The sequence below is a fragment of the Zygotorulaspora mrakii genome, chromosome 2 (genome assembly GCF_013402915.1).
Source record: "Zygotorulaspora mrakii chromosome 2, complete sequence".
Lineage (NCBI taxonomy): Eukaryota > Fungi > Ascomycota > Saccharomycetes > Saccharomycetales > Saccharomycetaceae > Zygotorulaspora > Zygotorulaspora mrakii.
In genome coordinates this window covers 1,246,817-1,271,035 of record NC_050720.1, presented here as the reverse complement: position 1 = coordinate 1,271,035, position 24,219 = coordinate 1,246,817, and the positions used below count along the sequence as shown (strand labels likewise).

General features: G+C 39.9%; 12 protein-coding genes across 12 annotated transcripts; 6 read left to right on the top strand and 6 right to left on the bottom strand.

Moving 5' to 3' along the window:
• Window positions 1–550: 550 nt before the first annotated feature.
• PEX19 (Pex19p) lies at window positions 551–1,495 on the bottom strand (the record flags this gene model as incomplete). The annotated part of the gene is made up of 1 exon (XM_037287430.1): window positions 551–1,495. One exon carries the CDS (start codon window positions 1,493–1,495, stop codon window positions 551–553), a length of 945 nt encoding a protein of 314 aa, XP_037143325.1.
• A 223-nt stretch (window positions 1,496–1,718) lies between these two features.
• On the top strand, window positions 1,719–2,192 carry UBC9 (E2 SUMO-conjugating protein UBC9; the record flags this gene model as incomplete). The annotated part of the gene is made up of 1 exon (XM_037287429.1): window positions 1,719–2,192. One exon carries the CDS (start codon window positions 1,719–1,721, stop codon window positions 2,190–2,192), a length of 474 nt encoding a protein of 157 aa, XP_037143324.1.
• A 72-nt stretch (window positions 2,193–2,264) lies between these two features.
• Window positions 2,265–4,115, bottom strand: SYO1 (Syo1p; the record flags this gene model as incomplete). The annotated part of the gene is made up of 1 exon (XM_037287428.1): window positions 2,265–4,115. The coding sequence occupies one exon, from the start codon at window positions 4,113–4,115 to the stop codon at window positions 2,265–2,267; it is 1,851 nt and encodes a 616-aa protein (XP_037143323.1).
• A 152-nt stretch (window positions 4,116–4,267) lies between these two features.
• On the bottom strand, window positions 4,268–4,558 carry ECM19 (Ecm19p; the record flags this gene model as incomplete). Its single annotated transcript, XM_037287427.1, has 1 exon — window positions 4,268–4,558. The coding sequence occupies one exon, from the start codon at window positions 4,556–4,558 to the stop codon at window positions 4,268–4,270; it is 291 nt and encodes a 96-aa protein (XP_037143322.1).
• A 328-nt stretch (window positions 4,559–4,886) lies between these two features.
• On the top strand, window positions 4,887–7,892 carry STE23 (metalloendopeptidase; the record flags this gene model as incomplete). Its single annotated transcript, XM_037287426.1, has 1 exon — window positions 4,887–7,892. One exon carries the CDS (start codon window positions 4,887–4,889, stop codon window positions 7,890–7,892), a length of 3,006 nt encoding a protein of 1,001 aa, XP_037143321.1.
• A 561-nt stretch (window positions 7,893–8,453) lies between these two features.
• Window positions 8,454–8,624, bottom strand: HG535_0B06370 (40S ribosomal protein uS14; the record flags this gene model as incomplete). Its single annotated transcript, XM_037287425.1, has 1 exon — window positions 8,454–8,624. One exon carries the CDS (start codon window positions 8,622–8,624, stop codon window positions 8,454–8,456), a length of 171 nt encoding a protein of 56 aa, XP_037143320.1.
• A 924-nt stretch (window positions 8,625–9,548) lies between these two features.
• TSR1 (small subunit rRNA maturation protein TSR1) lies at window positions 9,549–11,933 on the top strand (the record flags this gene model as incomplete). The annotated part of the gene is made up of 1 exon (XM_037287424.1): window positions 9,549–11,933. One exon carries the CDS (start codon window positions 9,549–9,551, stop codon window positions 11,931–11,933), a length of 2,385 nt encoding a protein of 794 aa, XP_037143319.1.
• A 2,332-nt stretch (window positions 11,934–14,265) lies between these two features.
• REH1 (Reh1p) lies at window positions 14,266–15,540 on the top strand (the record flags this gene model as incomplete). Its single annotated transcript, XM_037287423.1, has 1 exon — window positions 14,266–15,540. The coding sequence occupies one exon, from the start codon at window positions 14,266–14,268 to the stop codon at window positions 15,538–15,540; it is 1,275 nt and encodes a 424-aa protein (XP_037143318.1).
• Window positions 15,541–15,604: 64 nt separating this feature from the next.
• VAC14 (Vac14p) lies at window positions 15,605–18,339 on the bottom strand (the record flags this gene model as incomplete). Its single annotated transcript, XM_037287422.1, has 2 exons — window positions 15,605–18,252; window positions 18,336–18,339. The coding sequence occupies 2 exons, from the start codon at window positions 18,337–18,339 to the stop codon at window positions 15,605–15,607; spliced, it is 2,652 nt and encodes an 883-aa protein (XP_037143317.1).
• A 193-nt stretch (window positions 18,340–18,532) lies between these two features.
• Window positions 18,533–18,922, top strand: SWC7 (Swc7p; the record flags this gene model as incomplete). The annotated part of the gene is made up of 1 exon (XM_037287421.1): window positions 18,533–18,922. The coding sequence occupies one exon, from the start codon at window positions 18,533–18,535 to the stop codon at window positions 18,920–18,922; it is 390 nt and encodes a 129-aa protein (XP_037143316.1).
• Window positions 18,923–19,142: 220 nt separating this feature from the next.
• On the top strand, window positions 19,143–23,144 carry IKI3 (Elongator subunit IKI3; the record flags this gene model as incomplete). Its single annotated transcript, XM_037287420.1, has 1 exon — window positions 19,143–23,144. One exon carries the CDS (start codon window positions 19,143–19,145, stop codon window positions 23,142–23,144), a length of 4,002 nt encoding a protein of 1,333 aa, XP_037143315.1.
• A 65-nt stretch (window positions 23,145–23,209) lies between these two features.
• Window positions 23,210–23,815, bottom strand: RAD59 (Rad59p; the record flags this gene model as incomplete). The annotated part of the gene is made up of 1 exon (XM_037287419.1): window positions 23,210–23,815. One exon carries the CDS (start codon window positions 23,813–23,815, stop codon window positions 23,210–23,212), a length of 606 nt encoding a protein of 201 aa, XP_037143314.1.
• Between the last annotated feature and the right edge of the window lie 404 nt (window positions 23,816–24,219).

Genomic DNA, 24,219 nt, shown 5'->3' with positions numbered 1-24,219 from the left:
CGGAACGGAACGCAGCATCGTAAATTTCTCGATTCGTCTATTTTCCATTTCGGATCGGGCGCGGTGTCTGGGCGCGGTTATTTTTAGCCCCAAAGCGCGTCCAGCCAAAAAAGCGAGAAAAGTTTTTTTCGACGGCAGAAAAACTTGCTATTTTTGTGCCTACGGGAAACAAAAGGCAATGAGAAACGATTGCGAAACCAATGCGAAATCTCGCGTGTCGGCTGTCCTATTGGCCCGTGGTATCTCTTGAAAAGCCGGGCGGCGTGAAGTGTGGTATAGTAAAGGCTAGTAAGGTGAAGAGGAGAGTTGTGATTGTAACAGACTGAGCATTCACAAGTCAGGCGGCATAGCAGCGATGGCACCGCATGCTAAGCGTGCTTAGCTTGCGAGGTTGTCAACTTGTTCTCTGTAGTGGCAATGTAGTTGTATCGTATATAATCGTATCGGCGGCTAGAGCCGCCGATGCTCCTCTCCGGAGGGCGTGGAAGAAAAAGATTTAAAATTACTATCTTACTTATCTTGAATGGTTTCGTTCGACGACACCTTTCGACTATTGCTGCTTGCAAGTGTCCTGTAGCTCTTTATCCAAGTTCCCCAGGTTCTCGTCGTCGCCAGATATCTCTAGCAGTTTGGTAAAATTCTCGATATCGTCGTTGCCAGGCGCATCAGCGTCGGCTTGGCCCGGATTGGCGAACCCCTTGTTGATAGGAGAGTCGCCCAGCTGTTCTAGCTCGTCCAGCAATGCCGTTATCTCCTCGCGGTACGCTTCGTTTGTGTAGAGATCGCGCTCGTAAATGCTTACAATGTTTGCGACGACAGTGTGCTGTTTTCGGTACGTTTCCATTCTGTCCAAGTGCTCTTCATCTTGTGCGTGAATGTCCAGCCACTTGCCCAGTTCTACGTGCATCTCCTTCATCGGCTGGTAAAGAACCTCTTTCGACGACATCTTGTTCAAAATGTCCAGTATGGCGTGGTCCATGTTCTCTCCATTGCCATCTGCTCCAGTTTGGCCATCTGGGACGCCGCTCAGCTGCGAAAGTAGCTGCGAAAGTATATCGTCAGTGTTGCGCTGCTTTTCCTCTTGCGCCAGATTTGTATCCACTTTGCTGCCATTCTCTTTCAGGCGGTTTAGAGTTTTCGACACGACGTTCTTGAATCCATGCGGCTCTCCGCTGACATCTGTTCCACTGGTTGTTGATTGACTGGTTTTGCTGAGTGTCTCAAGGATTTGCTGGAAGTTCTTGCTTTGTTCCTCCTTCACTTTTTCGTCCACTCCTTCATCTGTAATCATGTTACTGAACTCCCGCTGTAAATCATCAATCATCTCTTGTACCTCAGGATCCTCGTTTTCGAGCACTGTGGATCTTTGTCGTGGCTCATTATGGTCTTGCGTTTCGAGTGCAGAATCGAGTAACTTGGAGGGATCCTCGTCCAACAAATCATCAAGATCATCATATTCTTCCTCGTCCCCACTCAGAATGTCATCTGGATTCATCTTATCTCTGTACTATCGTTGTGTGGCTATTGAGATCCAGGTTGAGCCACTTTGCTGCGCTTGTTGTCCTCCTTGAAGGCGGGCTTGTAGGCGGGCATCGTCTCATCACGTCTCTCGTTGGACTTTAAATCGATATTGAAAAATTAAAGAGAGATAAACAAACAACAAGAATCAATTAAGGCAGAAGGCTTTCAACGAAGGTTGCAAGAATAAGATCATACCGATGAGTAGTTTGTGTTTACAACGGTTGCAAGAGGAAAGGAAAAAATGGAGAAAAGATCATCCGTTTGGCTTCTATGCCAAGCCCACCAAGAAGGCTGATGGTACAATGAATTTGCAAAAATGGGAGGCTGGTATACCTGGCAAGGAAAACACGATTTGGCATGAGGGTGTTTTCCCCTTAACAATCGAATACCCAGATGAGTATCCATCAAAACCTCCAAAGGTAAAATTTCCTGCTGGATTTTATCATCCAAATATTTACCCGAGCGGTACAGTATGCTTGAGTATTCTGAACGAGGACCAAGATTGGAGACCAGACATAACCCTAAAGCAAATAGTGCTTGGAGTTCAAGACCTTCTTGATTCTCCGAATCCTAATTCTCCAGCCCAAGAACCCGCTTGGAGGGCTTTTTCTAGGAATAAAGCAGAGTATGAAAAGAAAGTCATTACACAGGCAAAACAGTACACCAAATGAAAAAGAGTTTTGTTAACTTACAACTAGATAAGAACAACTATATGTAATATACAATAGAAAGAATGAGTTTTTTCACTCATTTCTTTTATATTGAACGAAACTGTCCAAGGTGGAGATGCATTCGTTACATTTTGACTTCAATTGCGGCTCCTTGTTCTTATCAACAAATTTGAATCTCGATTTAAGGTTTGGAATGACCTGCTTTTCTATGATTTCAAGAAATCTACCAGAAACAAAGACAGGTTTATCGTAATCGAAATTTCCATCGCCATATATTTCAAATAATGAATTAGTAAATTCTGTTTGCAACCCCTGTGGAACATCCTGCGACAACAGTTGCTCCAAAATAAACTGGCCTACGATTCTGTTTGTTTCTATTTGGCCTTTGAAAAGCGCATATGTGGAAAAAACACCGCAATACCTTTGTCCCAACTCAAATGTGTCTTCTTTTGACAAATCTTCATTGCTCATATCCGCATTATAGTTTTTAATAACAGAATGCAGGAAGTCCGAATTGTTTGATAAATTGAATTGTTGTAACCATTTCTCAAAGTCGGAATCAAAAGATATAGTTTTCAACAACGCCCATATCACGCTTAGCTTACCTAATTTCAAGTCAATATCCGTATCTGGCAAAGCATTGACATATGTCCAGAGACTTTTATAAATCTCACCAGGAAGGTCAAAAAAATTAATTCCTAAACTTAAATATAACCACAAAAGATTATTCCACGCTATGAGAATACGCGATGCAAACTTTGGTCCTAACCCCTCGAAGATAAGAGGTAAAAATTGAGTGAGAGTACCTTGGAGTGTTTGTGGTATTTTCTTCTTCCCATCTTCGTAAAGGGAAGCGACTATTTCAATAATAGCCGTCATTATATCAATGGCAATTTCTATGCTTTGTAGTTTCATCATAGCACCTGTGCGCGCTTTCGTATAATCCTTAATCTTTTCTGCCACTTTAGAGTCCTGTGTTTTAACCAGTTCATCATCATTTGCGTTACTGGACAAATTTGCTTCAACTTGTTCCAAATCGATATTCTCTATGGATCCACAAACGCTAATAATAATAGAATTTGCCTGATCATAAGTGATGTCTGCGTCCAAAAACTGTAAATAAATACCCTGGATCAAGACTTTTGAAAGTTCATTAAAAGTTTTTTTGTTCATCATATCAGGTAGCCCTTTAATAAAATTTGATAAAAAGGCATCATTACTTATCTTCTCAATGAAACAGAAGGACTCTGAGCTTAAATCATAAATCAAATCCAAAATAGTATTCAATACCGCTATTGGTAACTTGTCTATCCCATATTGCAGCAGGCTGGTAACGACTCTAAATACACAGTTCAGTTTATCTTCTCCCAGAATTTCGTTAAGAATGTCATCGGAACCATTGGATAATGCGACAACCAGGGAAATCAAGTTATCGGCGTAATCGAATAATAGCCTTCTTGACTCTGTGGGTATTTTATCATTTTTCTCACCTTGTTGTTCGTTCTTTTGTAGGGCCTTCAATGACTCTATTAATTTATCAAATCCTTGCGATATGCTACTCCAAATTTCAGACCTCCACAGGTGAATTGATACATCATATCCCTCCTCCAGTGAGAGATTTCTCAGGAGGCCATACGATTCCACGATGATATCGGTGTTGTCATCTGACAACAGCCTGCTCAACATTATGTGGATCAGCTTTTGCTTCAGCAACAGTTTCCTCATTTGTGGATCCTCACACAGGACACTAATCGATGCTAGAGCCATTGCCCTCTCGTTGGGAATGGCGCTCTCTAGATTCTTCAGAAGTGGCTGTAACTTATTTGTGACCAAAGAGCTGTCCCTGGCATTGCTTCTGCCAGCGCCATTTAGGGGATTTAAACGGGCATTAGACGCTCTTGATCTTTTTTTGGACTTACCCATGATTGCACCACTTAAAATACGTATTTACAAGAGCTATATAGCCGCAACGCTGGATCTTTTTGTTCATGCGATGAGATGATTGGATTCAAATTTTTTCTGTTTTCCAAGCTTCTCTACGTTCATAATGATCTACCAATTGACACTTTAGAAGATCACGAACTTTGAGATGTTCCAGTGGTTGAAGCAGGTGGTTGAGGTTTGCGAGCCTGTGATTTCTCTAATTTGTTTATTTGCTCTAGCTCTTTTCTAAGCTGCATCATGGACTTCTCGTCAACCGGTTCCCCCTCGCTGTTATATTTGGGGACTGAAATATCAGTTCTTAAATGGCCATCCTTTCGTAGCTGCTCGATGACTAGAGGTTCAAAAAATTTAGTGCCTGTATAGACACCTGCAACAATTATAACACCGATCGTAAACAGGTCAAACCCTTTGATACGTGGCATCACAGTTGTCTTCTTGTTTCTTAATATGTTCCTCGCTTGAAGATAAAGTGTTACCCGATGGGTAAAGTTACAATATATATAAGGCTGGCGTTCCGAGAATTAGATGGGTGGCAAATAGTTACTTGATATACAAAAAGGCCCATCTGATTTATCATACTCTTAATTCTGGCAACTGTGATTAAATAGAATAGCATTGGTATAGTCAATCGTTATTTTCTTTTCGTCGGCCTGCAAGCAACATTGATAAAGTACAGACACAGTACAACGTACCCCAAGAGATCAATTTGCCGGATTGCGTCATTTGCATTGGTTTCAGTGTTGGATATTTATGAGCATCCTTCTTGGAGCAAATTTTTTTCGCAGAGGAGGTTATTTAGGTTCAATTGTGAAGTCCAACTTTAATTCACGCCGTTTCCACAATACAAATATGGCATCAGAAAGTTATACAGACTTTGGGCTGAATTTTTTAAAGCCCGATCTGGATGATAGGTCTTATCGTTACATTAAATTGCCTAATAATTTAAAAGCCTTGGTAATTCAGGATCCAACGACAGATAAGGCAGCGGCAGCATTGGATGTCAATGTGGGGGCATTCGAAGATCCAGAAGACTTACCAGGATTGGCACACTTTTGTGAGCATCTACTATTTATGGGTTCCAAGAAGTTTCCAGATGAAAACGAGTACTCGAGTTTCTTGAGTAAACATGGCGGCTCCTCCAATGCCTACACAGGTGCTACTAATACCAATTATTATTTTGAGGTTAATCACGAGCATTTGCATGGTGCTCTAGATAGATTCTCAGGGTTCTTCTCATGTCCTTTGTTTAATAAGGATTCAACTGAAAAAGAGATCAAAGCAGTGGATAGTGAGAATAAAAAGAATTTACAGAGCGACTTGTGGAGATTTTATCAGTTAGATAAAATCTTGACAAATCCAGACCATCCATATCATAAATTTTCAACTGGTAATTTCAAAACTTTAATGGAGATTCCAAAATCGAAAGGCGTTGATACTAGAGATGAATTATTGAAGTTTTACGACAGGTGTTACTCTGCTAACTTGATGAAGCTCTGTATTTTGGGACGTGAAGATTTGGATACTCTTTCTAAATGGGCTTATGAACTTTTCAAAGATGTATCGAACAGTGGCCGTCCCGCCCCCGAGTATAGTGCTACCATGTTGCAGAAAACGGATTTGCAAAAGATGATTCATGTCAAACCTGTCAAGGATTTGAAGAAATTGGAAATTACTTTTGCCGCGCCGGATGTTGATAGAGACTGGGAAGCCAAGCCTAGCAACATCATAAGTCATCTTGTCGGACATGAGGGTTCCGGTTCCCTATTGGCTCACCTTAAGGATATTGGACTCGCTAATGGGCTGTCTGCTGGTGGGCATACAGTATCAAAAGATAACGCTGTATTTTCCATCGATGTTGATTTAACAGATGAAGGTCTGAAAAACTTTGAAGATGTTACTGTCGCGGTCTTTCAGTATATTGAGATGCTGAAACTTTCTCTTCCCGACAAACGTATATTTTTGGAGTTAGAAGATATTGAAAGAGCAGCGTTCAAATTTACTCAGAAGGCTGGGCCAAGTAATACTGTGTCTTCAATTGCTAAACGCCTAGAAAAAGAATATATTCCTGTTCAGAATATTCTCGCCACGAACCTTTTCACCAAATATGAACCTGATGAGATTACAAAATACGTCAACTCCTTAACTGTGGAAAACTCTCGCATAATGATAATGTCCAAAATCTCTAAAACGGACTCCGTAGAAAAGTGGTACGGTACGGAGTACTCTTTGGAAAGCTACAGCACTGATTTCGCTAAAAGATTGAAAAGTGCAGGTTTGAATGCGAAATTGCATCTTCCTCGTCCAAATGAATTTATCGCGACAAATTTTAATGTAGATAGGATTACTGATATAACACCTTTGGAGGAGCCGCTATTATTGAAAGAAGGAAAATTTAGTAAATTATGGTATAAAAAAGACGATAGATTTTGGCAGCCAAGAGGCTACATATACGTTTCGTTCAAACTTCCGCATACCCATGCCAGTATTGTGAATACAATGTTAACCACGCTCTATGTTCACTTAGTGAATGACCAATTGAAAGATTTACAATACGATGCATCTTGTGCATACTCACAATTATCATTTGTGAAGACTAACCAAGGTTTAGATTTGACCATCTCAGGATTCAACGATAAACTGACAATTTTACTAATTAGGTTTTTGGAAGGTGTCAAAAATTTCTCTTTGGATGCAAAAAGATTCGAGATTTTAAAAGAGAAGGCCAAGCAACATTTGAAAAATCAACTTTATGAAACCCCATACATGCAGGTCTCTTCTTCCTACACGGCACTGATAAATGAAAGATCATGGCCACCAAGGCAAAAGCTTGAAGTCATGAATGAAATAACTCTTGAGCAAATGTCTTCATTCGTCCCAACACTATACGAGGAAATGTTCTACGAAACTTTAGTGCATGGCAATTTCAAATATGACGAAGCAAATGAAATTGATTCAGTAGTTGAGATACTGCGCTCTACCACTGTATCAAACCCACAAATTAAGAATAGCAGATTAAGGTCATTTTTAATTCCTGAGGGCAAGACATTGAGATATGAAAAAGATTTAGAAGATGCTGAGAATGTCAACTCGTGTATTCAACAAGTAACACAAATTGGAACTATTAACGATGAAACTGCTGCCAAAAGTAAACTATTCGCTCAAATGATCCATGAACCATGTTTCGATACCTTAAGAACCAAAGAACAACTGGGGTATGTTGTATTCAGTTCAACGTTAAGTAATCACGGAACAATTAATATGAGGTTTTTAATTCAGTCCGAACGTACCACGCCCTATCTGGAATGGCGAATCGATACATTTTTAGAAGAATTCGGCAAGGTTTTGGAGCAGATGACAGAAGGTGATTTTTCAAGACACAAGGATGCACTATGCAAAAGTTTACTTCAAAAATATAAAAACATGAGGGAGGAAAGCTCCAGGTTTAGTACAAGCATCTATCTCGGTGATTATGACTTTACAAATCGTAGAACTTTGGCAAAATTGATATCAGAGCTGACAAAGAAGGATATGATGGATTTTTACAACTCATATATCGTAGGCCCAAAGGCTTCAAAAATCATTTTACACTTGAAGTCGCAGAAGGTTTCCAATGAGAACGATGAGTCTCTGCTTGATAAGGACAGCTATCCAAGTGGTGAATTGATTAAAGATATTGGTGAGTTCAAGTCAGGATTGTTCCTCGCACCAGTACGTCAACCTGTAAAAAAGTTTGATATTTTCACACCAAGATTGTGATTTATATAATATGTGTAGCTAACACAAAGAGCTCGCAATATTGCGTGCGGTGAATTAAAAAAATGTTGACTTTCTTTCGACATCCCAAGCCTATCGTTCATTGCGAACACACGGACAACGGACTTCCTATCATGTCAATATATAATCGATCTCGGAAACTCGTATTTCAAATTAAAATTTGAAACACTGGCAATTGGCCACCGTTGAAATCTGGACAGCTAACTGTGGCATCGTTTCCTTATATAAAATGTTTTTGATTCAGCCTTTTAAAAAACATCAAAAGAGCCGACGTGATGGAGAAGAAATGTGCGAAGAGCTCTCTCTTTTATACTTTTGAGAAATACAAAAAAAAAGAGGTACTATGATACGGCAGGGTAATAGCTAGTGTTAATTGCAATTGCACTTCAGGTGCTAGGTCTCAATATGTGCTTCAACGCTCCAGTTTCTGCTCACATGCTTTGCTTCAATGTAGTTGAATTTGTTTTAAATTTGTGCCTATAAATAGATATACAGGACTAGTAGTTATAAAGGTTGAGAGGACACCAATCGGAACTCTAACATTTAACGGTACTTGTAGAAACCAATGTCGTTAGCCTTCTCTCTGAAGGATTGACGACATAGATCCAAACCGTACTTTCTGATAAGACCGTTGTGGGAGCCGGTGATACGACATTGACGGGAACCTTTACCGAATCTTCTTGGGTGGGAGAACCAGACGTTTTCGTGAGCCATTTTCTACAATAAAACTAAAAGTTAGTAAAACAGTTCTTAAACAAACATAGAGAAGAGCCAAATGATCCAATGGAGCGCTGCCTTAACCTGTGCTTCCGGTGAACACCACTATTTCTATCCGATTTCCATCCGCATCGCTCTCAAACTCTCTGGGTGAACATGGGCCCGTGGTGTGGCTATATCGCTTCCAAAATGTCATTATCTTGTTTCATATTATATCAAACCCTGATATCTTATATCACATCTTGTAGCCTCATGTTATGTCGCTATTCAAATATTCGTTCCTTCTGTAGGGCTCGCCGCAGCTGATTCTTTAGCTCTTCCAATAGTCATCACATCACATACGCTTTTATTATAGTCTTTGTACTTGGTATTGTTGCCTCTTAGAAATTAGCTTGCTACCTGCAAATATATCACTACTTTTGAGCGCTGCAAACACTATTACAACAAGGTTCGATACCATTCACCACCACTAACGAACAATCATGTTACTGCGGCAGCTTCCTTCCGACAGATTTTCCAACCCATTGTTGGTACACAACCAGTATTTGGTCACTTCAGCCGAATGATTCGAAAAATTGAAGTTTTTCAAAAAACGGTTTGTCCGGAAAAGTGACGCAACAAAAAACGAAGACAGGTGAGATTTCATGGTGTACTGCTTTACCTCCACCTGAGTGTAATAGAACTGTGTGGGTGTCAAAACCAGAAAGCAGTCCACTTTTTGTAATTTGAAAAACGTACCCTATCTGATAAAAAGTAGGGCACCGTTTTTATGAAAAATTTTTGGACTAAGGAAGGTATCTCATCTCATCTCATCTGGGATCATCAAATGCATTGTCATCTAGAAGTTTAATGTTGTTGGAGACAGCAGTAATTCTTGGGGGAGTAGCCAGGTGACTAGTGATTATTTGCGAGCAACTGAAGATGGCTGGACATTCTCACAGATCATCTATAAAAAATGGTCACAAAGGGTTCAAGTCAAGACACTCGTCGAAAGGAGCTTTGAAGAGAATTTACAAGGGCAAAGTCGAGAAGAATTCTAAAAGCAGTAATGGGTCCTCTGGGAAGCCGCAGTCAAAGCTTCAGCGGAAAAATGCTGCCAGACAGCTGAGGCAACAGAAAATAATGGACACTGGGGAGATGAGAAAACTATTTGAAGGTTCCAGTGGTGCAGATAAGATTATCACCATAATACCTTTGGCGAATGACGTCGATCCTCTCGACATCTATCGGAAATTACTTGCGTCTGCAGAAGTAGATGACGTGCTCGCGGAATCGACCGAGGGACCATTTGTCAAGAATTTATATATTAAGAAATACAAAGGTAATCTGAAAATAGTCTCTCCGGATATGTCAAATTTCCTTCAAATTTTGGATTGTGCAAAAGTTTCTGACTACGTGATATTTGGATTGAGTGGAACCAGTGAAGTGGATACGCAAGTTGGAGAACAGATCATCAGAGCACTGGAATTGCAGGGTATCGCATCTTACATGGGTGTTGTCTCCAACCTGTCAGAAGTCCATCCCAAGGAAAAGTTTCAACTTGATGTTAAAAAGTCTTTGGAAAGTTATTTCAAGCATTTCTTCCCCAACGAGGATCGCGTGTACAACTTGGAAAAACTGTCGGAGTCAAGTAACGCACTAAGGGTACTCTGTCAAAAATATCCAAGAGAAGTTAAATGGAGAGATGATAGAGGATATGTGGTGGCAGATGAAATAGATTTTGTCGAAAGAGATTTGGAATACGGCGAACTAGTCGTTGAGGGTACTGTTCGTGGTAACGGGTTTCATGCAAATAGGCTGGTTCACATACCAGAACTAGGCGATTTTCAACTTACGAGAATTGAAAAATGCAAATCATCCGCAAGAAAAAGAAAACAGCAGCATTCCTCAAATGAAGACTTGAACTTGGATTTGAATCATGTTTTTGAGTCCACTGATAACAGAGAAACTTTGGATGATTATGCCCCAACCGACTACGACGTGGGTGAGTGCTATGAAGATGAAGAATTCGAATACGATAATTTGAAATCCGCAAGATATGACGGTCACGGGTTTTTACCAGGTGTCCAGCAGTCTAAATCAGCTAGCACAGTTCCTAAGGGAACATCGGAATATCAAGCCAAATGGTATTTAAATGATGTTGAAGAGGTCTCTGAAGGAGTGGTAGATGACGATTTCCAAGATTTGCAAGATTTGGACGAAGATGAAGAAATCGTGGACAGCAACGTAGACTTTGATAGCAATGGCGGTAGTGAATTAATGGAAGTAGAGGAAGACATGTCGATAGACGGTGATCAGGAACCCATGTTTGTTGATTTATCACCAGAGGAGGAAGAGAATCAACTTAATGCCTATAGAGATCTTGAGAAGGAGGATCGCGAATTTCCTGATGAAATTGAATTAAAACCTAATGAGTCGGCTATTGAACGTTTAAAGAGATACAGAGGTTTAAAGAATCTATACAACTGTAACTGGGATGTGGATGAAAAAGATCCGCATGCTCCAACAGAGTGGAATCGTGTGTTGAGAATATCTAACTATAAAAATACCAGGGCAAAAATTATCAAAGATACTAAGAAGGAAGCACAAGTTTCTGCCGGTGATGTAATAAGGTTATATATTAAATTTCCAAAGGTGCTATTGTCGAAAATAGTGGATTGCAAACGAGTAATGTTTGCTGTATACGGTTTGCTCTTGCATGAGCATAAGAATGCGGTAGTAAACTTTTCTTTACAGAGATGGGAAGAATTTGATCAGCCTGTGCCATCGAAAGAACCATTAATCGTGCAATATGGAGTAAGAAGATACAAGATAAACCCAATTTTCTCGGCTGCATCAAATAGTCCGAATAATGTTCACAAATACGAAAGGTTCTTACATCCTGATAGTATATCGGTCGCAACATGTATCGCCCCTGTGGATTTTACTCAGTCACCAGCTATTTTCTTCAAGCAATCTCCAAATGATCCAAAGGGAATAGAATTAATCGGTAGTGGGACATTCTTAAACACAGATTATACAAGAATACTGGCCAAAAGAGTTGTTCTTACCGGTTTCCCATTTAGATTCAATAAGAATGTGCTCACTGCCCGTTACATGTTCTTTAACGCAGAGGATGTCGAATGGTTCAAATCTATACCGTTGTTTACACCAAAAGGAAGATCAGGGTTTATCAAAGAAGCACTTGGTACCCATGGTTATTTCAAGGCAACATTCGATGGTAAACTATCGGCTGAGGATGTCGTTGCGATGTCTCTTTACAAACGTATATGGCCAAGGGCATCTGAACGTTGGGTTTCGAACTAATGTTCTTCATCGTCACATTTGTTGTTACGCGCAGCTCATTTTGTATCATAGCTTCATATGTAAGTATCTATTGAGAACGTGGAAGATTTGTCCTAAAATTTTGCACATTTTACTGCAGTATGCTGCATTGCAAATTCATTTCTTTCCAATAAAAAAAGCCTTGCTTCTTTTCAAAATGCGCGCTGCTTTAAAAATTGATATGGTTTCTTGTACTGTATCACAGTTTGTCATTCTGTGGGGCTTGGAACCGTGCTCTTCGTTGAATCCACCGTTTTCGATAAAAGAGGTTGAATAGTTCGCCCTAACTTTGACGACAATTTACAAGCAGAAACTGCGATCGGGATACTATGCAAAGTAATTCTGTACACGCTCTAGCATGAGTATATAAAACTAACTATTTTTATTTGGTCAAAATAAAAGGATATATTTTGCCACAAACAGTAAATTAAATCAACAGCCTTTCTCTTATGCTGCAATACAGCACCGTCTCTTAGTAATTCAAAAACGCAACTATTTCTGTTTGCAATCCCTAAAACAACACCATATGTCGTTTGCTATTCAAGGGTGTACAAGTAGAATAGAAATACAAATAGAATGAGTGTTCAGAACTCAATCTCCGCCTCTAAATCGCTAGCAAGAGTATCATTTCTTCTTTATGACTTCTTATACTTCGCGTAAAAGAAAAGAACATTGCGACATTCTTGGAACCATTCTCATATATGCATAGAATACAGAAAATGAAAAATAGAAAAAACATCAAAAATGAGCTATTCTAAAGTGTCCAGAACAAATATAAGGTCTAAATACTAAAGGATGTCTCGATTCATCATTTGTGCTAGTAGCAGCTTTGGAGATGCGTTGAAGGAGCACTGAATGAACTAATATGACGTACAGTATCAATAGCAATACAGAGTAAGAAGCAATGTATGCGATGCTTGATCTGGACCCTTTGTGCTGCCGGTATATATCAAGTGTTAGCTAACTTTTCAATATAAAAGGAGACCATGTTGTTATACAAAAACACATATCAATATATTTTATGAGTCTGTACGTTCTAAGGCTAACAAAACGCAGTAAAATGTCCGGCTATCCCAACGACAACCAAAACAGCGACACACGTCCTCCATACGAATTCCGTAACCCAAAGGATCCCCGTGAACCAATGGATCCCCGTAGACAAATGGATCCACGTGAACAAAGAGATCCTCGCGACCAAAGAGATCCTCGTGAACAAAGAGAAGCTAGGGAGCCTCGGTACCCTCGTGGGCCACGTCAACCTCGCGATTCACAAGAATGATGGGATCGACGCTATAAGTTTAAGTCATTTGAGTACGACATCCTTTAACGTTTTCGGTAAAATAAGACGACAAAAAAAGAATTGGGTCACAAATGAGTGTACCACACTTCTGTTAGTTCGTAAGTTTATACTTAGTTTTTTTAACTCTATGTTTATGCTAATTTTTCACCTCTTTTGGCCTCAAGCTTTCTCTTCAGTCTCCAGTAACCACGAATACCTCATGATGTTCCTGATCTGGCAGAGAGGAAGAGAGAACGAAATTTAAAAAAACTGTAGCAGAATAAAACTCAGCGCAGTCTTACAAGATCAAACGTATGTTTCGTGGAATCTAGAGAAAGCTAATAAATGCCTGTTCTTTCGTAAAGAGTCAAAAATATAAATTTAGGAGAGTGAACGATGTGAAGTCTGAATGACCTTAGTGTTTCCAACACCATGGAAGTCGTAGTTATATATGCTCTGTGAAGCCATTCCGTGGATTAACATCTCTGAAAATTATAATTATTTATGTGCCCCAGTTTAGACCCTGACAGAGCATTCAAAACAGCTTCGCTAGTGTCCATAGCATTCTCCTCCTTTCAGCTTGTTTGGCTCGGAATAAGATTATCATTACTCGCATAAACCAACAGAGTGGCACACATTGCTTCAATATACGGGTCACCCAATCACATTTCCCATCTCTTCGTGGTCTCAATAGCTGGTACAACTTGGCTTAGGACATGGTAGTGATCATCGATCATCCCATAGCGATTATTAATGAAACTGGTAAGAGGCAGGTATTCTTAAGTGCGTAATGTCTCAACATAATTTGCGCCACAAGTAGAGCGCCTTGTTGTAGCTCGCATGGTTCCCCCTTGAACTACATTGAAACTATTATTTGGAGCCTGTGCGATCTTCATCATCAGCATATTTTTTTAGAGAAATTAGGCGCAATGAAAAATGTTCAATAGAAGCTGCGCAAAGATTAAACAAAATCTCAATGAATATCGTCTAACCACAGTAAACGATCCTGCCATTCTTTTGAGATCAAGTTAAAGTATGAGCTATGCTATATTCACCTGTAATTCCTGTTCGATTCAGTTCAGATCGAGTGATTCACAAAGGTATCATATGAAGACTGAATGGCACAGATATAATTTGAAAAGAAGAATTGCCAATTTGCCGCCAATTGATGCTGCCCAGTTTGCTGAAAAATTACAAGTAGTTGAAAGAGAAAGATCTGAAAACCAGGTAGATGAGTTCGGCTTTCCTCTATTCAAAGGAGTTCATCGCCTCTCGAAGGAAAAGAAGAGAGACAAGCGATCAGAACAGGGTGAAGGGTCGACTCTGGCGACACGGAGCAGAAGACCGGAGGCACATGAAGAACCTTTAGGACCTGTACGCTCCATTTCACCTACTGGATCTGTCGCTTCAAGAATATCGAGGTTGTCTATACGGAGTGGAGAAGTCACTACAGATTTCGGGGAGGACACCATGTCAGAATATGGATTTACCAGCGAATCCAACTATGAGTCAGATATTGGTGATGATAATATTTCAATATCATCTGCAGGTGAACAGGAAAATAACGAGGTAAGCATAAACGACTGCATTTTCTGTGGAGCGAAACATAAGGATCTCGAAAGGAATTTGAGCCACATGTTCAAGCGCCATGGTCTTTATATCCCTGAGAGGTCATATCTTGTAGATTTACCTGGGCTAATCCAACATTTGATTGAAATTGTAGTTCATAAGAAGCAATGTTTGTGTTGTGTTTTTAAGGGCACCACACTGGAAAGCATACGTGCACATATGAATTCTAAACGTCATTGTAAGCTCCCTTACGAAACCAAGGAGGAGCGAAATAGTGTATCTCAGTTCTACGATTTCAGCTCTTTAGATTCCCAACAAACAGAAACTGATGACATGACTAGTTCTAAAAAAATTCGTTTCTCCGACAGTAAAACTGAGGAAGACAAAACGCTCCCGGCTATGGACTCCGGCGAGAACGGTATCAACTCTAATTACTCTGTTTTTCCTGTAGATGATACGGGTATGGAATTAACTCTACCAACAGGTGCGAGAGTTGGCCACCGTAGTGGCCAAAGATATTACAGACAAAATATAAGTTTACCACCAGGCCATAGCGAAAGTAGAAGAACCGTTAGTGCTGCAGATAGAAGACTGGCCAGTGGTATCACTGAGAAACAATTCAAACAAGGACTTAAAAACATGCAGCAGATGGAAAAGAGGGCTCTCGATCAACAGATCAGAAGAGAAAAATCAAGCAAAATCAACTATCAGGCACATTATAGGGATGAGCTGTTACAATGAATGCATAACTTCTAAGTCTACAGAAATTTGGTATTCTGTTTGCTTGCCAATACAAGTCTTTTATTTAAGTTCTACTTAATTTCTTTAACTTGCCTGAAATTCGCCTAGTTATTCTACTGGCAGCACCATCTCTATATATTTCTGAGCTGTTGTCAGTAAAACTTTCACTCGTGTCTCTCCCCATCTTGCTATTTACTGAGGATTCTCGTCCATGATTTATGGACGGAGTCTCGAAACTTCCTTTGCCCTCATAAGCGGTATTTAGAAAAGGTAAATCTGGATCGCAGACGTCCAGATATGCTATCGATGGACGGACAGCCTCGCATACTGTATTGAAGTGTTCGAGTAACTCATTATAATGTAAATTGCTTTGACTTTTGGATCTACGGGGAGATTCCTGGTCAGAACCCGTATGGACGCTAGAACGTGACGAGTTTCTCTGTTCATAAAAAGGCTTTTCGATGCATGAATTCCATCCAAAATTGCTAACACTGTTAAGCCTGCGATTCAAAATATCAAATGCCTTTGATTGTGGTAAAATCATCAATATTCCATATAAAGATTTGTGCAGATAAGGAAACTTTTGCTGCTCTAGTAGCTGTAATCTCATTCTTGTGAAGACAGGTGATTCCAGCAACTGAACTAGAACATCTAGTTGCACTAAATCGTTGAGAGATAAATCATAATCGACAAAAGCTTGTAGAACAGAATAAGCCATTTCATAATTCTCTGAAACTAGACATAGGGATATTACAGAAACAGGATTGTAGCACCATGACTTGAAAAGTGTTCTAAAAAATGCCCCTTCATCTCCATTTCTCAATTTTTTGCGGAGAGGTTCGACCTCTGAAGCAGTGATCAAATTGGTACTCAAAATTTGAATCATCATGCGTACAAAAATGATGTCATCATTGAAATCTAATAATGGTGAGATGACTTTATAAATACGTTCAGGAGATAGCCTTGCACATATTTGCCTTGTGATAAAGTTTGCTCTAACCTTTAGAAGTTTCGAATCTCTTTTAAACAATGTCAAAAGATCTTGCAAAAACTTTTTGATGTAATTGTCATTTGAATCAGAGCAAAGACAAGACAGGAGCTCCAAAGCTTTTTCTATTAACCTGCTATCTTTGTCAGAAAATGACTTAAGGAGTGTCAAGAACATGCTTTCGCTGTGCTCCATAATTTGGTCCGGAGCCGTGCGGTAGATTAAAAGTAACCAATCTAAGCATGCTATTTTTGCGTCAACCTTACTATCAAAAAATTGCAATGTCATAGTATTGACAATTGACCCGTACGCTATAGATGTTGAATACTTGAAATTCTCATGATCGTTGCATAATGCAACTAGTCTTTGGTTCACAATTTGAGCACTTTCGCTGATACGAGAATCTGGATCACTCAAAAGCTTCAGCAATAAAGAAAGTATTTTTGAAAAGAAGGGAACGAAATCATCAGGGGATAACGATAGAATGGCTTTAATCCAATGAAGAGCTACTAACTGAATTTCTGTTTCGGAAGATGCAAGATTGTTGATCAGCACATCTATTATTTCAGGGAAATCAAGGTGAATATCTTGTCCTGGAATATATTCTTCTCCATCTCGAGTTTCTGATTGTTCAGGGCTTTGCTCTAGCATTCTTGAAGAAGAATCCTCTTCTAATTGGTCTGAATTGGCATCATCAGAAACTAATGAAGATTCAGAGGCAGCACCGTTAGGGTCAACGGATAGCTTTCCCAAGGCATTCATCAAGGTCTTTTTTTTTTCAGCAATCAAAATTCCATCAATCTTCTTTGATGGCGTATCGTTTTTATCGTCTATTAACCTTTTTCTTTGCAGCTCAGTCTTTTCGATTTCGTCTTGTAGTTTTGAGACTCTGTCAACCTCGTGGAGTAGCAAATCCATAAGGGCGTGTGTAACAGTCCTGACGTCTTTGTGAGAGTCTCCCAAGAAGGTAAATAATCCACCTAAAAATGAGGGTAAAAAAGTAATTAATTCGAGACCGGGCGTGTTTAGTAGAACCTTCAACCAATCCACAAGAAAGACTCTTGTGTCTGGATTTATTGTATAAATCCTCTCAGACAATAGAGGTATAAATCTTGCTAAAGAAAATGCAAGCGAACTATTTTGTTCATAGTCTCCCTGATAAACGTTTCCTGTGACAGGATCGGTTCTAGTAGAATGGGATACCTCGCGAGGATCTACATTAACGACGCTGACATAATTTGAGGCAGTTTCCGCGACAATATCCTTTATCAAACGATCTAACAATTCAGCTGCCCCTCTCACTGAGTTTTCCGTATCTGCACTTATCTTGCAAAGCACATCGAAGACCTCGTTGAAGTAAACAAGAATTTCTCCTTTAGCAATCTTAGCAATATTGTACAAACTTTCACAGGCGTAGAATCTTACCTGATCATTCTGATCTCCAAAGCATGCTAACACTGGAGGCAAAATATGCTTCAAATACCTGCCCACATCATTTGTACTCAATGCTATTGCGGCGGCCGCCAACCCCATCAGCCCTGCGTTCCTAGCCATGGGTTGGTGTAGAGCATATGTGTAATCTCTGCACAGCTCATCTATTATCTTATCAATTCTAGCATAGTTTTCGTCCATAACACATTGCTTGACCAACCTTTCTAGTTCAAGAGCCGTGCTTTTACGCTTCTCGTATAGTTTATCATTCAGCCCCTTCACGATAGATTTATCTGTATCGCGTTCAATAATGTTAGTCGTTGCAACTCACAAAGCACACTGCACTCCATCAAGTGGCGTAATATCGCGAACATACCCATAGTTAAGCAAATTAAGCTGCGAAGCAAGCTTGTTGGATGTTCTCAATAGGTTCAATTTCTTCTTTTCTAAACACTGGACGTTTTCTTGCCTCCCTTCAAGATTAAGATTTAGGTCGCGCTATTTCATGCAAGTACCACCGATGAGAACAGACGTAGAGGAAGACGATAATAGCCGCTCCAACTGAATATCTCAATGGAGTATCCATCCAATGTTATTTTGCTACTGCTGCAAATTGTGTTACAAAGACAACAGCTTTTAGCACATCAGGACAAATCACTGTCACTTGAGTCCCTCTTAATGGAGCCAATCATTGATCGAGCCCTTTTGGTAGAGTTTCAAAACCATACCCTGGTGAAAATGTACGCCCCTGAATTACAAACACTACAATTGAGAAGTCTCAAGAGTCTAGTGAATGAAGTTTTCGAATTGGGCACGCCAGATGTCAAGTCCACCGACGAGACCCCAGTAACTGTGGTGACACTCGCAAATTACTACTACACGAAAAGAATAGAGGAACTGCAGAATTATCAGCTGCCCATGTTAAGACAGAACATAATGGAGCATCTACAAAGCTACAATTAATCCATTCTGGATATTAAATGATTAAAGGTTTTCACGTGATATATTTGTTTTTAATGGCTAAAATTTTTCAGCCATTTTATCATGTAAAACAACGGCGATGACCTTCAAGAGCAATCAAAGTATCAAAGTCATCGAAATTTCTTTGATTGAGGACCTAATTGTGCCTCAAATTCGAGGGTTTTAACGGTCACTGATCTGGTTCCGGACAATCTTGAAGGAAATGAGAAACTTGATCACCTTGAACAAAGGTAAATTGAGAGCGGTGAGCTCTCCTTATCGAGAAGAGAATTCAGATGTTACAATCAGGTTGATCGATAGTGTTTTTGATTCATTATCTGATAGTGTTACATGTGTAATTGGTGCACTGGATGTGGGCCTGATTGAAGTTCACCAGTTTATGAAAACTGGCAAAAAAAATGTATTGGCATCCTTTAATCTGGATACATTCGATGATGTTCTGCTGAGTTTTGTGCATTTTGCAGATGTTAATCAATTAGCTTTTGTATTTAAGCAGGGAGATATCATCACAGCGACCTACGATTCAAGTATGTATGACCCATCCGAAACGATTGTGGAGATAGTGGGTACCATCGATAATGGTATTGAAGCCGCCGATTGGTCATATGATGAAGAGACTCTAGCGATCGTTACAACGGATCGCAATGTGATTCTTTTAAGTAAACTTTACGAACTAATATCAGAGTACAATATGCAGAAGGAAGATCTAAAAAAATCCAAACATGTTACTGTTGGCTGGGGTAAAAAAGAGACACAATTTAGAGGACGAGGTGCAAGAGCGATTGAACGGGATGCTTTGGCAGATCTGAAGACCTCCGGGTTCGTAGGTAGTGGTCTAAGGGATCCCACCATGCCTTATGTAGTGGATATCGGAAATATTACCAGTCTGGACACGCACGAAATCAATATCTCATGGAGGGGAGATTGTGAGTATTTTGCGATTTCTTCAGTCGAAACTGTAACCAACGTTGACGAAACACCGGAGAAGCTGGAAAGAAGAGCAATCAGAGTCTTTACTCGTGACGGTCAACTGGATAGTGCATCGGAACCGGTTGACGGTATGGAGCAGAGCTTAAGTTGGAGGCCTCAGGGCTCGCTAATCGCCAGCATTAGGCGCAGTGTTAATTTAGAAGATGAAGAAGCGCTGGAACTGATTTTCTTCGAAAGGAATGGTTTAAGGCATGGGGAGTTTGACACAAGATTGGCTCTGGATGAGCAGATACTCTCATTATGCTGGAACTGTAGCTCGGAAGTTTTAACAATTGTATTGAAAGATAGGATTCAACTGTGGGTCACAAAGAATTATCATTGGTATCTGAAACAAGAAGTATCTGTCTCTAATGTTCAATTTGTAAAATGGCATCCTGAAAAGGATTTAACTTTGATGTACGGCAGTAATGACATTGTTAATGTAGTCGACTTCGCTTATAAGATGGCACAAGGCCCTACTTTCGAACCATTCGACATCGGTACCACGGTTGTAGTGGATGGAAAAACAGTGAATATATCGCCCTTGGCAATGGCAAATGTACCACCTCCAATGTATTATAGAGATTTTGAGACATCAGGAAATGTCATTGATGTTGCTGTTAGCTTGTCTAATGAAATATTTGCTGCTCTTGATAAAGAAAGCCTAGTTTTGGCAAGTGTCCCAAGTTTAGAAGATATGAAAGGTGGGCAACATCCAACTATTTCCTCTATTTACCCAATTTCTGATTTCTCTAGTGAACTAGATGAAGTCCGTCAACTTGCATTCATCAATGATTCAACTGTTGGTGTATTATTAGACAGTGATAACTTTTCAAGAATAGCCTTAATTGATGTTCAGGATGTTACACAACCAACGCTGGTTAAAATCATCGATACTTTTGACAAGGTTGTTATATTGAGAAGTGCATTTGACTACAATAAGTTGGTATATGAAACGCGTGATGGATCAATTATGCAATTAGATGCAGAAGGACAGAATGAAAGTATATCCAAGTTTCCTTATCTTGTTCGTGATTTTAGGGTCAAGCGCATACACAACTCGCTCAATGATGATATGGGGCAGTGGTCAAGTGACAGTTCAAAGTTGGTAGCTTTCGGACTCACAGGCAATGGAAAACTCTATGCGAATGATGTGTTACTAGCATCAGCTGTTACTTCAATGGAAATTACAAACTCGCTTTTGCTATTTACAACCGCACAACACAACCTTCATTTTGTCCATTTAAACAGTTTTGACTTCAAGCCGCTACCAACTGTGGAGAGTGGCGTTGTGGATGAGAGGGTTCGTGCAATAGAGAGGGGTTCTTTGCTTGTAACAGTCATTCCGTCAAAATCTGCTGTTATTCTTCAGGCTAGCCGTGGTAATTTAGAGACCATTTACCCACGTATTATGGTTCTAGCTGGTGTACGTAAAGATATTATGAACAAGTCCTATCGTAAGGCGCTCCAATACTGTCGCACGCAGAGAATAAGCTTGGACATCTTGCATGATTATGCTCCTGAACTTTTTTATGAAAACTTGGAGCTTTTTATCAACCAAGTAGAGGAAGTGGATTATCTGAACTTTTTCATCTCATGTCTAAGTGAGGACGACGTCACAAAAACCAAATATAAGGAAACTCTGCATTCCGGCATTTCACAAGAGTTTGAGCTAGAACCTGCACCTTTGACGGAAATGCAGCTTTACATGAAAAAGAAACTGTTCGACCCTTCTAAATCAAAGGTGAACAAGATTTGTCAAGCACTCCTTGACGTTTTACTGAGTAAAGAAGCATACAAAAAGAAATATATTCAAACTATTATCACTGCTTACGCATCGCAGAACCCTCAAAACCTTGAGGACGCATTGAAATTGATCGCCACAGTTGAAGATTCGAAGGAAAGAGATTCATGTGTTACTTACTTGTGTTTTTTGCAAGATGCAAACGTTGTTTATAAGGTTGCGTTGTCTATCTATGATGTGAAACTTGCCGTCTCGGTCGCACAAAAATCACAAATGGATCCTCGTGAATACTTGCCATTCTTGCAGTCACTATATGACAATGGACCGCTCCGTCGCCAATTTCTGATTGATGACTATCTAAAAAATTATGAGAAAGCATTACACCATTTGGCTGAAATTGAAAAATCTGAAGAAGGTGTCTCGTCGGAGACTATTGAATATGTTTGCATGCATGGCCTATACAAGCATGCCTTACACGTGTATCGATATGAGAAGAACAAGCAAGACATGATTTATCACATATTTGCAAAAGATTTGTCGTCAAGACAAGAATATGCAGATGCTGGTATCATATATGAAATGCTAGATGAATATAAAGAGGCAATGAGCGCATATATCTTAGCCAAAAAATGGCGTGAGGCTCTGTCAATTGCACAAGCACACTACCCGGATGAACTCTTTGCGGTTGCCGAAGAACTTGTATCATCGCTGCATTTCGAACATAGATACACAGATACTGCAGCAATTCAATTAGAGTTTCTCGACAATATCGAGCAGTCGTTGGTAGATTACTGCAAAGCATATAAATACGATACAGCTTGCTTAGTAGCGACGTCGAAAGGCAAGTCAGAGTTGATCGAAAAATTCGTGGATCCTGGTTTAGGTGAAGGTTTCGGTGTCGTTGCCGAACTTCTGGCTGATTGTGAAAGACAAGTTCATTCTCAACTGAAAAGATTAAGAGAGCTTCGTGCAAAGAAGGAAGAGGATCCATACGCGTTCTATGGGCAAGAAGCTGAGCAGAATGATGATGTTTCTATAGCTCCTTCCGAAACTTCGACAAAGGAATCATTTTTCACCAGATATACGGGTAAAACCGGTGGAACTGCGAAAACAGGAGCATCCAGACGCACTGCAAAGAATAAGCGTCGTGAGGAGCGGAAACGTGCCAGAGGAAAGAAAGGTACTATTTATGAAGAAGAATATTTAGTTAAGTCGATTGGAAGGCTGATAGAAAGGTTGGACCATACCAGGTCAGATGCATCGCAATTGATTAATGGACTATGCAGACGTTCAATGAAAGAACAAGCGTATCAGATACAAAAGAATTTTGTTGATTTGATTGAGCTGCTTAAAGCAAACGTTAAAGAAATATACAATATCAGTGAAAAAGATAGAGAGAGAATTGACGAAAATGGTGAAGTCTACTTTATTCCAGAAATACCAGTTCCAGATATTAAAGAATTCGTGAAAAGCAAAGTTGTCGATTTCTGAATTTTCAAAAATTATCTATCGTGCTATATGTATAAGAACATTGAAGTAACTACTATTCTCAGGGATTATTTTTGTCCTTGTTTTGATGCATATTGACCATCCACGTAGTACTTATTATCTATTTTTACCTCGTGTTCCAAAATTATTCTTTCGAAGCTCAGGAATGCCTTTTTCAACGCATCATTGACAGCTTCTTTTTTGGCCTTCCCGTAGCTTTCTCCTCTTGATGCCATTGTTGCGCAGCCAACGCCGCTAGATTTCGTATTGGTGCCATCCTTCAGAGAAACCATGACTTCGGCTTCCGCAAGTATCGTGAATTTGGAATCCACATCAGAGTCATCGCTTCTCCTACGGCCACTTTCTCTAACCTCTACGCGCAAAATATCTATCTTCCAACCATCAAACCCAAAGGACTCATTTGCATACTGTCTCAGCACTGACCCTGGTATCACTTTCGAGAGGTCATGTTTACCATACCGTTTGTTGTGGTATATAAGGTATTTGTATTTTTCTATCTTGGATTGCAGCAATCCTATCCTTCCAACGGCCCAAACACTGGCGGGCCTCTCATTCCAATCTTCCAGCGTACCACACTCTTTAAGATCTGCTTCACAATCACTGCCAAACACCGTATGACTATAGTCTATTCGATGCCCTAACGATCCGCTCATCTTGTTGCTTCCCCAAATTGCCTTTTAACAACGAGCAGTGGTCTACTTGTAGAATATCCCACTCAAATTAAGAGATGTATGTACGATGTACTTAAAGTAAGCAATCGAGGGAACTATTGAACATTGCCAAACGATGTTTATAATCCGTACTCATCACGGTTTTGACTTGCCGTGGCATGGCAATATCACGTGATGTAAACACCTGAATAGGATCATTTTATAGATGCAATTCAGAAGTAATCCAGTGGGAGATCGCAATGGTCGAGTGCCTCAATTATAAGTTTATTTGTCACAGTTTTTGAAGTGATACTGTTTTTCGATTTATGTATGGTGCCTAACCTGGGCTCGCCGCGAAACAAGGTATGGTAGTCCCGCAAGGGCAGGGCAGGGTATATTGAAAAAAT